A 14,956-nucleotide genomic window follows, 5' to 3' on the forward strand; every position below is an offset into this window, starting at 1 on the left:
CAAATAATGTAATTTCCTACAAAGACAAAGTCAACTTTCTGCAAAATAAAACACCACAAAACAGTCACTCCAAAGGGGTGGGATCAAATCAGGGGTGGACATATGAAGAGGAGAAGAGGAGAATGCAGTCACACATCCAATATATATATATATATATATATATACTTCAAAATGAAAAGATGGAAGAGGTGGAAAGGGGCGGGATGAGTGAAACATTAAAAGGGATAAAATTGATCAAGTTATGTATGGTATTCATAAACTTCTTTGTTAAAAAGAAACTCCACTTTACAATGATTTAGACAATAGAAATTTTAAAAATAAAAATGAAATAAAATAAGATTTTATATGTGTTTTGATGTTTACGTGTACATATATACATATATATAATGTACTCTTTTTTAAAGCACAAGAAATAACATCTGTCAACAACATCCCTTCTTAAAACCATTAAATACAATTTTGATTATCCCATATTCACAAACATATATTCAGTATGTTGGTTATGTGAAATCTGTTACATCTCCATTGACCTTCTTTCTACGCCACAAGCCATGACCTGTATTTCATTTCTGCCATTCATTTTGTTTAATATTTTTGTGCCAATACTATGGCTTGAACTTGGGGCCTGAGTGATATTCCTTTGCAACTTTGTGGACTATGCAGATTCTTCCAATCTGATGCACACCCATTTGTCAATGCTTTCTTGAGGACCATGATAGGGAGTTACTATAGAATGTGCCCAATCTCCAGCCCTTCTTTGCTCTGAGTATTTCTACGATAGTATCTTGCTTTTGCTCTATGTCGATGCCTGGGCTCTAGTCTTTCTATTGTTGCTTGCTGCCACAACTGGAATGACAGGCATATGTCTCAATTTCCAGCTTCTTCTATTTATACAAAATCTCAGGATCTTGTGTTTAGCCTGGGCTGGCTTGGAATCACAATCTTCCTGATCTCAGCCATCCTCCTCAGCACACTCACATCAGCTTACATCCATATACACCTACACAGACACACAGACACAGATATATATACACACAAACAAACACACACAAAAATACCTTAAGAAGGTCTCATGAAAGTTGTGCCTAAGCTGTTTGTGAACTGTGATCCCAGTCTCAGCCAGGTAGTATGTAGCACTAAAGTCATGAGTCTCAATGCCTCCCTCAGTTCTTTAGTGTGCACAGACAACCCAAGAACTTTACCTGAGCCACCGTCTAGGGCATATTTATCAAGTTTTGCTCTTCTGTCTTAAGCTACTGCATTACTCCTTAGAAAATCTTTACCTCTGTCTATTGCTTCAAGTGTTTCCCTTATTTATCTATGTAGTTTCATATTTGAAGCTCTTAAGTGGAGGACTCTAATGGAATGACAGGGAACTATTTCCAGTCTTCAACAAGTGGCAATGCAGTTTCACAAACAAATTTTGTAACAGAAGCAATCTTGTGTCCACTATATGTAATTGGCCATGTTGTCAACAATCAGTTAACTGGATTGTTCTGAATCATCTCTTATGTTTACTGGTTTCCATATGTTCTTGGAACCAGTGTCAATGTGATTTTCTTTCAGTGGTTGTGTTTTATAGTTTGAAATCAGGTTTCCCATATTTTCCAGCATTGTAAATTTTCCTTATGATTTTGTTTTTTCATTGTGTGAATCCAAGTAAATTTTAAAAGATTATTTTTTGCCTCGGACAACCTTGGAATCTGGAAAGGAAATGAACTAGCAAGTTTCTTTGTAAATTGGGCATTTCAATAATATTCATTCTCACCCAGAAAAATGGGAAGTACTTCCTGTTCTAGTCTTTTCTCTGATTCTTTCTTCTACATCCTCTAGTTTTCAAGTCTTATAGTGGATTTTTATGCTGTAGATTTAATTTCCCTTAGACATCTTTGGAGGCTGTGGTAGACAAGTGTATACAGAGGTGTTTTTCTTCATTAGTGAGTTTGTGTTGGTGGAAAGCCTTCTGCTTGTATCTTTATGGCATTGAACCTGACATATCATTTACAAAAAGAGGATGTTTACCTGGATATGGTGTCTGTGAATCGATCCTCTAAGTACAATACCCTCATAATTTTAGTTGACAATTCAGAGACATAGACCTTTTGGCCACTTCACCATTCAAATGACATGATATCATCCCATGCAATCCAGTTGCATCATCCCAAATAACTTTCATGCAAATAGTCTAGACACAGATTTTGGACACACTCTAACCAAGATAACTCCATCTCTGGGGACTCACTAAATTTGTTCTTAGATGAAATCACAGCACCTGCAGTGAAGAAGGCAATTCTGAAAACATGTTTTCTAACTCATGTTTTTCTTCCTGATGTAAGGCTACAAATGCAGAGCCCCTGGGAATACTCTTATACATTACTTCTGGGGACTAACAAGAGGCTTTGATTAGAGGTGAGTTATAGAGTAGATCTCTGTCAATAAAAAGATACATATGCACATATACATAACCAAAACTGTGGTCTCACTTCCTGCCAGCTTTTCTGCTTGGCAGAGGATTCAAGGATGTGCCCTTTAGCTTTCGTACTCCTCCTTCTCTATCTTCCTCTCCCTGTCAGGTCCTTGGCTAGCACTAGCTGCTTTTCAACAATGAAGCACAGAGCACACATGCATGGAGATGTGATGATCACTGGGTTTTTCCCTCTCTACACTTTGGGAGTAGATCACAGGAACAGCCATGCTTCCAGGCAAGAAGAGAACAAGATGTAAGTACTTTCATATTTTATTTCCATTACTGTTTTATTCTGAGGATGGTCAATGGGTGAGGAAACTCAGGTTGCACACATCAGTGATCTCTGTCTCATCTACACTGACCTTTTTCACTATTGCATCCTGAGCAGCTAAGTTTTATTATGTTGTCTTACATCTCCTTTTGACTGATTTTCTGCTTGCTGATAGGAGAGGACTCCATTTAGTTCCATATAGCTTCTTCTTTCCAGGTCTGTAATTTCTGTTTACTCCAGGATCCCAGTATCTCTTCCACTTCAGTTGTCACTGTGGAATATGTAGTGATGTAATTACAATCAACCTGAGTCACTGGCATGAGTTCTGTATTAAAAGGCTGCCACTTCATTTCCTTATCCCTTATACCAGTGGTCTGAGAACTTTTCTTTAGTAACATGTATCTTTTGCGAATGTTAATAAAATTTCTTATGGTGGCTTATGCCTGTAATCCTAATTACTCATGGAATTGATTTCTGAGGATGCGAGGTTTGAAATCAGCCCAAGCGGGAAAATCTATGTGACTTTTTAAATTGTGTCTATGTGACTTTTATCTCCAATTAAACAGCCAAATGCTGGAAATGATTTTGTGTCTCAAGTGATAGTGTGTGAGCCTTTAGCAAAAAAGCACAAGAACCGTGCCTAGGCACTGATTTCTTGCCCTAGAACTAGTGTGTACATGTGCATATGTACAAACACACACACAGTTACATACATATACATTCTTTGTACACACAAGCAGTTACTTTTACAACTTAAGCTTTGTGGCATTGCTTCATGTCAAATAGGCTCCACAACACAGGTATTACCAGGAAGATCAGTATTATGAATGATTTCCTGTGGAGGCATTTACCTGCCCAAGTTAAATTCTATAGCTAGGATTGCAGGTATTATCCACCAGTAGAGATAATTTTAATTTCTTGAAGAATCTCTAAGCTTTAATTATTGTATACCATTACGAAGACTGTAATTTTTCTCTGGTTTAATAAATAACTAATGGGTGTCATGAATACCCAAATGATCGAATATCAGTTTTCTGTTGTGATTGCCTAATTTTTACTTGTCTGTTCCTTGATTGGATTTTTTCTTTCCTAATATTTAATTCTTAGAACTTTTCCCCTACATTATTCATCCTCTGTGAGATGTATAGCTAGCAAGATGTTTAACTGCTCATTTGGCTTTCCCACCATTTCTTTCATTGTGCTGAAGCTTTTCAATTGGATAAGCACAGTTACTGTACAATTCCAGTGCTTGGGTGGAAGTTATGGCCTTGTAAATGCAACAAAGTATTCTCACATTTAATCAAACCCAGAGAATATTTCTTCCTATTCTTTTATGAGCTATTGACTTTTGTTGAAGTTACCTATGTATTTATATTTCCTCTCATTTTCACTATTACTTGTAAAGTTCAATTCTCTATTAAGAACTAATCAATTTTGAAATTAAAAATAGATGGTCTAGTTTAAGTGTTTCACACAGGCATGCCTGGTCTTACAATGCCACCGCTTGCTAAGGGTATCATGTTTGGGCATGTGTTATTTGACACCTTCTCCAACCATCAGATATCTATTGTTTACAATTACTTTATGGTCTTATATTTCTTTGATACATGTAGCCGTTATTATCAGAATGTTTTCTGCTTTTATAATTATTACAACAGGCATAAGGATGATTTCATGTTGTTCTTGTGTCTTAAAATAACTCTGAATTATGGAGAATTTTCTTATTCATAAAATTCAATTTTGCCATTTTTCTGTAAAGGAAGTGATAGGAATTTTTATATAGACTGAATCTTCTATGGATGTTTTTTCAGAAATACAGCTATTTATACTATAGTGGTTCTGGCATGCAGTATAATGGAAGGTGTGGATTCATATGTGGTATATTATGATTTAACCATTTTATGGTTAGCTAATTTTACTTCTGTTCTATCACCCTGTTTTTCTTGTAGAACCTCCTTTTTGTTTTATGGATTATTGGCATTTTGTTTTTAGTCTCTAATTCTTTTTCTTCTACTTTCATTCTTTCTACTAATATTGGGTTTGTTTCTCTAGTTGCTTAAGATTCAGCACAGATTCTTTAGTACAGCATGTGTACTCCTGATTTCATCAAAGTGTTACAGTTTCAATTCTTTGCTCTTTTTCTATATCTACAGATTCTGATATTCTGTTTTCATTTATATTTGTTCCAAAGATCAGCAAACTTCTTGTATAGTTTTATATATATACAGTTATGTACATGTTCTTTATATATTATATATAATATATATTGTATTTGTAATATATATTACATAATATATATACCCTTACCAGTAAATTTAATACATTTTCAAATATTATTTTCTTTATATAATTGTACAGAGTAGTTGTACAGAGCAGTTAATGAATACAGTGTGTCTTGAGCAATGTCACACCTTTGAAGAGTCTCACCCACCACAAGCCCATCCCTCAATTTTCTTAAATGTATATTTTGTCTTGGATGTTTGCCATTTACCAAAGCAATACAATGCATACTTAGCTTTCTTTTACTCATTTTCCACATCCATGCTTCTATTCCTGTGCATTTGGCCTCCCACAACCCACCAAGTACTCATTTTGTTGGCCTTTGTCTTTATCTTGCTAAGGAATTATATTATTTGTGCTTCCCATAGATTCTATTATATTTTGGTTAATTCATTTATAATTCCTTGGGTGCAATCCAGTTTGCTTACTTTTAGATGTATAGGACACATACTAGTTCCCATTAAGGAGGGAAATCATGCAACCTGTGCTTCTCTGGGTCTGGATTTTTCACTTAATGTAATCTTCTCCTAGTCATTCCATTTCTTTATGAATGGTTCAGTGTCATTCTTTCTAATGGATGGAAAGCATTTCACTGTGTATGTATATAGAGGCATCTGGGATGATTCCATATCTTGGCTATGGTAAATAAAGCTGCAATAAACGTAATTGTATTGGTAGATTAAGGTATCCTTGTTCATGCTCAGTTGGATACAGGGTTAGAAGTGATTTGGATTGTCATAAGGTAGTTCTATGCTTGCTGTTTTAAGGTCCTTCCATACTGCTTTCCAGACTGGGTGAACAAATTTTGAGTCCCACAACTAATATAATAGAGTTCCCTTTTGACCACTTAATTGCCAGCATTTCTTATTGTTTCCTTGATAATGGCCATTCTAAATGGGGTGAGGTGCAATCCCAATTTGGTCTTGTTTTGTGTTTCCTTTATGGCAAGAGGTGTTGAATATTTTTTCATGTGTCTATTGGTCATTTTTATCTCTTGTTCTGAGATGTTTCTCTTCAGTCATTAGCTCTCTTGATAGTTGGGATGTTGAATCTTGGACGAATCAACATTTTGTGATCCACATATATTTTTGATATGGGAACTTTCTCTGATGGATACCTGGTAAAAAAATATCCTGTTCTGTGGTCTTTCCGTTGTTACCTATGTGGTTTGCAGAGCAGAAAATTTTGTGTTTGGTATAGTCCCATTTATCAGTCATTGTAAATTTTATTTTTTCAGATTCAGGAATTTCACTTAGAAAATATTTAATCTGTTTTGAAGGGCCCTCCCCTTCTCTGAAAAAGTTTGATGTTTTCTGGCTTTACATTGTGTTCTTGGATACAGTTTAAATTGAGTTGGTGTAAGGTGAGGAATAAATATCTAGGTTCAATTTCCTGCACATGGATGTCTAGTATTGCCAGCATCATTCTTTATGCCTATATTTTTGGCCCCTTTATCAAATATTAGATGGCTATATGTCTTTGAGATCATTTCATGGTCTTCTGTTCCATTGCTTCTCTGGCTTGTCTTTTTGTCATGCTGTTTTCATTACTATGCTGCTCTAATAGAGCTTGAAGTTCAGTATTGTCATTTGTCGAACACTTTTCTGACCACTAAGAATAGCTTTGCTTTTCATGGTCTTTTCTAATTCCCTTTGAGTTTTGGATTGCTTTCTCTGTCTCTGAATAATTTTGTTTAGATTTTTGGATATTGCATTGAATGTGTAAATTACTTTGGACAGATTTTCCATTTACACAATACTAATTTTTCCAGCCCAAGAGCACAGAATATCTTCCTATCTTCTTAAATCCTCCTTGCTATCCTTTTTCAAATTGTTAGAATTTTCATTAGAATGATCTGTCCAGTATTTGTTCACTCCCAGTTATTTTATACTGTTGAGACAATTGCAAATGGGGTGTTATTTTAATTTCAGCCTTGAAATTAGTCAATGGCAAAGAGAAAAGTAATTCATTTTTGTGGGTTGATTTTGAACCTGGCTATTTTGTCAAAGTTGAGGATCAATTTTAGTAGCAACAAAAGAGGAGATTTTGGATTCCCTTAAGTACATGATCATGCCATCTATATAAAGGGATGGTTGTACTCATCCTTCCCTATTTGGTTCACCAAATGCTTTACCCCTGCATACTGCTCTTGCTACAAACTTTAATACTATATTGAAGAGTAATAAAGAGAGTGGACATCCTTGTTTCCTGAATTTAGAGTAAATATCTTTAGTTGTTCACCATTAAGCATCAAACTGGCTGATGATTGTTCATATACAGTCTTTCTTACATTAAGGAATGTTCCAAAGATTCCTAGCTTCTCCAGACCTTTCATCATGAAGGAGTATGGATATCGTTAAACATTTTTTCTGCTTCCTTTGAGTTAATCATACAGCTTTTGCCCTTGCTTCTGCTGATGTGCTATAATATGTTAATTGACTTGCATATGTTAAACCAGGTTTGCATCCCTGGCATGCGTCCCCTCAATCATAACATATGATTTTCTGCATCAGTTGTTGGGTTCTATTTGCCTGTATTTTGTTGAAAGGTATTTTATTAAGGTTAATCGAGGAGAAAGATACAGAGTTGTTTTTTCTCAGTGTGGCCTTCTCTTGTTTGTGGCCTTCTCTTGAGTGTAATTTTGGGTTCATAGAATATCAGTGTTCCCTCCTTTCTATGTCATTAAAGTGTTTGAAGAGTACTGGTGAAAATTCTCCTTTAAAAGTCTTTTAGAATCCATCTGTAACTCCATCAGGTGCTGGGCATTTCTGGAGAGGGAGGTCTATTACTGCCAATGCAATTTCCTTGCTTGTGAATGGCCTGTTTATTTTATTAATGGGAATTTACTTTATTTATCATATATTATTGGTACTGTATAGTTGATATGTAGAGGGCTTATAGGTACATGAGTACAATTGTTTTTGAATCTTGTCTGTTCTTTCATCACTTTCTCCCTGTCTTTCCCACCCATATCACCCACGACATATCCAGTTCATTTTCTATATAGTTTCTTGTGAATATCACTGTTGCAATGGTTCACTGTATCCCTCTGTTTCTCTGATTCCCATTCCCTTCTCAGCTCACATAAACTTATATAGAAGAATATGGGGATTGAAATCACAGGAAATAAACCAGAGTAGAAACAAACCACAGACAAAAGTAATGTTCCCAGAAGTCTGACTTCTGGGAACATTACTTTTGTCTGTGGTTTGTTTATGTATCAGTTGACCAATTTTCTTCCTCTGAGAAGTCATTCTTAAGGTCTTTGGCCCTTTTATTGATTGGGTTGTTGACTTGGAAATTTTCATTCTGTGCTATTAATTTTTGAGATCTAGGCATGTGTTAGATATGACCCCTTTGTCTGACATAGAGCTAGTCAATTTTTTTCTCCCATTCTGTGGGCTATTCAAGTATCCTCCTAGCTAAGTCTCTTGTTATGCAGAATCTCTTCAGTTTAATACGGTCCCATTTATCCAGTCTTTCTTTGATTTGTTGTGATTCCAGATCATTGTTTAGAATTTTTACCATGATGCTATAAGTATTAGATGTTTCCCTAGTCCTTCCTGTAATATTTTCACAATGTCTAGCCTTACATTGAGATATTTGATCCATTTAGAGTTCATTCTGATGCAATGTGATATCTGGATATAAAGCCTCTGTTTTCTGTATGTAGATAGCCAATTTTGCCAGCAGTGTTCTTGTAAGAGTCTATCTTTCTTGGAAGCTCTGTTTCTGGGTCCATTATCAAATATTAGGTGGCTATATATTTGTGAGATTGTTTCTGTCTTTTGTTCTGTTTGATTGGGCCTGAAGCCCTGAAGTCTTTTCTTGTGCCAATACCAAAATGTTTTTATTACTATTGCTCTGTAATATTCAACTTTGGTATTGATCTTACTACAGCACTGTTCCTCCTGCTAAGAATTTTATTTTTGCTACTCTAGATCTTTAATTATTTCATATGAATTTCTCTCTTTCTTGGCAGAATGTTGCTGGGATTTTGATGGGTATTGCGATGGATTTGTATATTGCTCTGGACAGAATTGCTATTTTCATGATGTTCATTCTTTCATACCAGGAGCATGGGATATTTTCCCATTTCCTAAAGTCAGCTTCAATGTCTTTATAAGAGTTTTAAATTTTTTCACAATTTAGATCCTTCCCATCTTTGTTTAAGTTAATTCTTATGTATTGTTCTGAAGCTATTACAAATGACATTGCTTTCTTGATTTCAGTATCACTCTTCTCACTGTTGCCACACAGGAAGGCTACTCATTTCTGTGGTTTGATTTCATACCTCGAGTTTGTGGAGTATAGAGTGTGCTCATATTTGAAGAACTTATAGATTCCTCTTGTGAATACATTTAGCCTTGGAATTTTCATGAATGGGAGACTTTAGGTCATTTCAATTGCCTTGACTGTTATTGGCTATTAGACCACCACCTGGAACTAGTCATCCAAGGAAGGAGTCCTCTAGGAGGTACTCACAGATTCCAGAGTCAGTTTTGAGCTGAGTATCAGGAGTCTTCTTGAGGGGCCTCTGTGTCTGGATGTGGCAGTCTAAATCTCCTCTTCCTGTTTCTCCCTACCTGTACATGATAAGTACTTTAAAATGACCCAGAAGAAATATTTTTATTTTGCTGCTTATTTTACTTAGCATCAGCTTCTATGGTCATATATGTATATATATATATATACATATATATGTATATATATGACCATATATAAATATATATATGTATATAGAACTCTTCTGCTTGTCTTAGACATATACTAGTTATTGCAGAAAAGGGAAACTATGGGATCTATGTTTCTCTGAGTCTGCTTACTTCACTTGATGTAATTTTTCTAAGTCTTTGCATTTCCTAACAACTGGGGCAATGTCATTCTTTATGATGTAGTTATAAAATTCCATTTGTATATATATGTATATATAACATTTTTGATCCATTCATCTACTGTGGAGCAACTGGGTTGGTTCCATATCTTAACTATGGTGAATAATCCTATGATAAACATAGTTGTGCTGGTAGCTTTAGTATAGCCTTGTTTATGATTGTTTGGGTAAATGCCCAAAAGTGGGATTTCTGGGTCACACGGGAGCTCAATCTTCAACTTTTGAAAAACCTTTTTCATACATCTTCATTCTTACACTTTATTCCACCATATGTGTATGTACAGGCTCACTATTTTCTTCTGTTTAGAGCATTTAAAATATGACAGACTTTCATTGTGATCACTTCACATATACCTATAGTATATATTGAACATTTCATTAGTATACCCAATGTGCCTTCATTGTTTCCTTTTAAACAATTCCAAGTGATTTCATTATATTACTTTCTTTAGAATATGCCCACTCTCAAGCTTGCATGGAAATACACATAAACACACACAGACACTCACACATACCTTGTCGCACACAAACAGAACACAGAGAAAGAAGGAAAAGTACTTTGATCCTCTTTATTTTGCTCTATTGCTTCCTTTCCAGTCGCTAATTAAATATATTGCGAAGAGAGTATCGAAAAATGAATTTAACCATGGAGCCTTGGAACTGAGCTTTCTATTCAAACCTTACCTTCAATTTTTTCCTCAACCCTCATGCCATGAGTTTCTTATTTCAAATTGACTTCCTTGAAATTGGATGCATCCTTTTTGTTTTAGTATATAAACAAAAATTAAATCGCCACCCACAAGAGTTTAGCTCTTTTTCTTGTTATCACTGAGAACTATTCAATATGCTGGTCTGTGAGCAGAGCTTGCTATAGAATTATGTATAAATAACACTTTTCTTCTGAACATTGCAGTCAAATTAAACATTCCTTAGTTAGCCTGACATGCCAAATATATACATAATATAAATTGGGTGACTGGAAACACCAGAATCATTTTCCACACTGGTATAGCTAATTGCCCTAATGTAAAGGCAATACAACATTTGATGTCTCATGAAAACTGAATCAAAGACAGCAAAGCTTTTCTCTGGTGCTTGCGCTAATAGGAAAAACAAGCTCTCTCTCAACTTAAATAATTTTATGAATCTCATTTATGACAAATGCTCGTCATGTCTTTTGTAGATCTTTACACAAACATAAGACACTGCATTCACATTCAATTCTAACCAAGCATTTAAAGTATTAAAGTCTTAAGTTTTGAAATACTCCTCCTCAATTTCTTTGCTCATTATACAGCTTTATGTTCAAGAACTATCAGTTTGTTTTGGCCTTGGCTTTTGCTATTGAGGAGATCAACAAAAATCCAGATCTTTTACATAACTTGACTCTGGGATATGATATCTATGATGTTGAATTCAGAACTTGGACAATGTTTAAGAATCCCTTCACTTGTCTCTTTGGGAAGTACAAGACTCCAAACTACTCCTGCATTCGAGACAGCATGACTATAGCAGTACTTACAGGACCATCAGGAATAACATCTGACCAGATTGGGACATTGCTAGGACTCTACAGATTTCCACAGGTGAGGTGCAAACTGTGGAAGGATATAATAATATCTAATTTGGTGGCATTTCAGGTGATAGAAGAGAATGATAGGAAGAGATTCTTTTTATGAACCCATCCATTTTTGTAGTACCTAAGAGTATTTACTCAAATATAGTTGGAAATATATATTTGCACACTTTGGAAAAAGAAGATTTGAGCAGACAAATGGATAATTCACTGTTTCAATTGATAGCAATAATTTTCTTTAATGAATCAGGAAATGGAGAGGACTTTGCAGTGTACAGACTGAGCAAGGTACTGATGACTCACACTATAATCCTAGCTAATCAGGTAACTTGTATGTCTAATTAACCTGCAAAGGGCACAAGGTGAATATGTGACTCCATTGGTGCAGCACAAGTCTTAGGAATATTGCCAGTGAAGTACAAGAAGTCATGAATTTGTGCCCTTGTACTGGCATTCACGTACACACACACACACACACACACACTCACACACACAAAAGATACCATGATGAATGAAGTAAATCTGACATGAAACAAGAAAGGGTAAATGTGTCCTGTCTTATTTGAAAGTTAGATCTAAAATATGAACATTTAATATGAAATAAATATGGAAGATACACATAGCCACTTACACATATAGATGATCAATCTGACAAAAGTATGATATACATAGAGACAGAACTCCATGGTGGAATTTTTCTGATCTACTGACAGCATGATAAATGAACACCAAACACGTGAAGAAAATCTTGTCTGAGTGGGACAGGTGTTAAGGGAAAAATGCAAATGTATATGGAATCGGTTGTTGGTGAAAAAAAACATAATATAAAACGGGCATATGTGAAAACGGAATTAGGAGTAGGTGAGGTTGATATAGTTGAGAAGAGTTGATAGGAATAGTGTCGAGAGATAATTACAAATCAATTGATATGTTGTGCAAAAACAAAATATTTTTTTTCAAAACTGAAATAAAACCTACCTTCCATCTACTTCAACTGTTTCTTAACAGACTTCAAGACTAAGATTGTGATACATGACAATCTTCTCATTCATGGAGAGTCCAATTTTCTTTCTCTTTAGTTTACCTTTGGGCCTTTTGATCGTGGCCTGAGTGATCATAACAAGTTTCCTGCTCTCTATCAGATGGCCCCAAAAGACACACCAATAGCCACTGCCATGGTCTCCTTACTTCTTCATTTCAGCTGGAACTGGGTGGGACTATTGACCTCGCAAGATGAGAATGGTGTGTGGATTCTTGTTGAATTGAAAGAAGAGATGGCCATGAACAGAGTTTGTGTAGCCTATGAGCTAGTGATCTCATCCCAAGACACATCACATATATTCAAACTCATGGCAGTTCATAATGAGATAAATCTATCTTCAGCAAGTGTTCTCATCATATATGGTGATAATGATTCAATGATAGGTTTAGTGGTATTTATCGAGCAAATTTTTATACATGGCAAAGTTTGCATTATGAACTCACAGTGGGATTTCACATTGAAAAGGAGATATTTCATGCTAGGATCATTGCATGTACCTCTTATTTTTACACACCATTATGTAGATGTTTCTGGATTCACAGATTTTATCAAGGCAGCTAAGCCTTCAAAATACCCAGAAGACATTTTTCTTGCCAGACTGTGGTTTCTGTCTTTTAATTGCTCAGCTTCTGAGTCTGACTGTGTGACTTGGGACAACTGTGTTCATGATGCCTCTTTGGATTTGTTGCCTGTACATATTTTTGATATGACTATGTCTAGAGACAGTTACAATGTTTACAACGCTGTGTATGCTGTGGCCCAGACTCTCCATTCGATGCTTCTTCATCAAATAGAAGTTCAAACAATGGACAATAGAAAAGAAAAAGTGCCTTCCCCTGAACAGGTAATTTCTTCCATGTTGGAGAACACACTATGAGCAAAGGCACTTTCTAGAGGTGTTCCTTAATGTATGAAATTAAATATTTTTGTATGTATGCATGTGTGTTCCTGGATATGTATATGCATATATGATGTGTGTTTATATTCACAACTATATATGTATGTTTTTATTCTTATGTCACACATAACTTGGTTGCTGAAATTACTGAATATTTCAATATCTGAAATAATTCTCTCAACCCTTAAACTTTTTACCTTCTAGTATTAGAAACAACCATAAACACAAAAATTGAAAAAAATGTAGATTTACATTTTAAAAATTAAATGTTTCAGGTGTTTTTCAAAACCCTATATGATTCTTTGTTTCAGTGTCTTTGAAGTATTCTAGATATGTATGGATATGCTGTTAAGAAAACTATCTGCCAGTAACAAGGATAAAATATATTCCATCTTTCTATAAATTAATTTTGGCAAGTGCCTGAGTCTCTTTATGCTCAAAGCTAGTGCTCAACCACTTAAGCACAGCATTTTTCTGGCTTTTTCTGAATTGTTTATTGGAGACATGATTCTCATGAACTTTCCTGCCTAAGCTGGCTTCCAAGCATGATTCTGAACTGAGCCACCTGCATAGCTCGATTTACATCCATAAGCCAAGAGGAACTTGCTCATGAATTCCATTAGTTACTAATAACCTCAACATGTTCATAGCTAGTGTTTTGAAAACTGCAAGTAGAGCTTTTCCCTATGACTTTATTCAGTCAAATCATAGGATAACCAAATTAAGAAAAATTATCCATATTTTTATAAGTGACCAAGTTTCATTCAACTTTTGACATTAATCATCTAACAACCACAAATTATAGACATTCATATAGAACAGTGGTGTGTCCAGACGGACTAAAATGATTTCTCTGGAAAAAAGTCTACTACTTTTCTGAGTGATCAGGAAAGAAGTGATTATTTTTAATTCCTCCATAGATTTTTCTTCTGAGATACTTCATTGGGTGTCTCTACTCTTTTTAAATTCAGAATCAGAGATTAAAGGCAATCAGAAGCATTTCTTACTTCATGTTTTCTGTCTTAACTCTGGGATTCACTTAACCACAGATGATGTCTCTCTTTTAGCTGCACACTTTTCTGAAGAGCATCCAGTTTTACAATCCAACTAGAGCTCAAGTGATTTGGGACGAGAAAAGGAAACTGGAACCAGAGTATGACATTCTGAACATTTGGAATTTTCCAGAAGGTTTGGAACTTGCAGTGAGGATAGGCAAGTTTTCTCCATATGCTCCACATGGTAATCAACTGTCTTTATCTGAAGATATGGTAGAGTGGGCCATTGGAACTACAGAGGTGAGTTGGATCTACCCCAATAATTTTAAGCACACACAAATCAGCAAAAGTCACCCTTTGAATTTATACCTGGCTGAATGCCAGCAACTGTCTCCTATAATCCTACCAATTAATAGAGCATATGTGGAAATATAATAGTTTAGAGTCAGCTCAGACAGGAAAGTCTGTAGGAATTTGATCTCCAATTAACCTCCAAAAGTCTGGAAGAAGAACTGTGACTCTGGTAGTGGAAT

At 35.3% G+C, this 14,956-nt stretch overlaps 1 protein-coding gene across 1 annotated transcript in view; it reads left to right on the forward strand.

Annotated features, from left to right (window-relative positions):
• The first annotated feature begins 2,622 nt into the window (after positions 1-2,622).
• LOC106001606 (vomeronasal type-2 receptor 116-like) overlaps positions 2,623-14,956 on the forward strand; it is a 21,718-nt gene continuing 9,384 nt past the window's right edge. The window contains 4 exon segments of the mRNA XM_013036652.1: positions 2,623-2,720; positions 11,210-11,498; positions 12,568-13,374; positions 14,496-14,667. Coding sequence (XP_012892106.1) covers positions 2,623-2,720; positions 11,210-11,498; positions 12,568-13,374; positions 14,496-14,667 — 1,366 coding nt within the window.

This window comes from Dipodomys ordii, unplaced genomic scaffold, assembly GCF_000151885.1.
Source record: "Dipodomys ordii isolate 6190 unplaced genomic scaffold, Dord_2.0 Scaffold332, whole genome shotgun sequence".
Classification (NCBI taxonomy): domain Eukaryota; kingdom Metazoa; phylum Chordata; class Mammalia; order Rodentia; family Heteromyidae; genus Dipodomys; species Dipodomys ordii.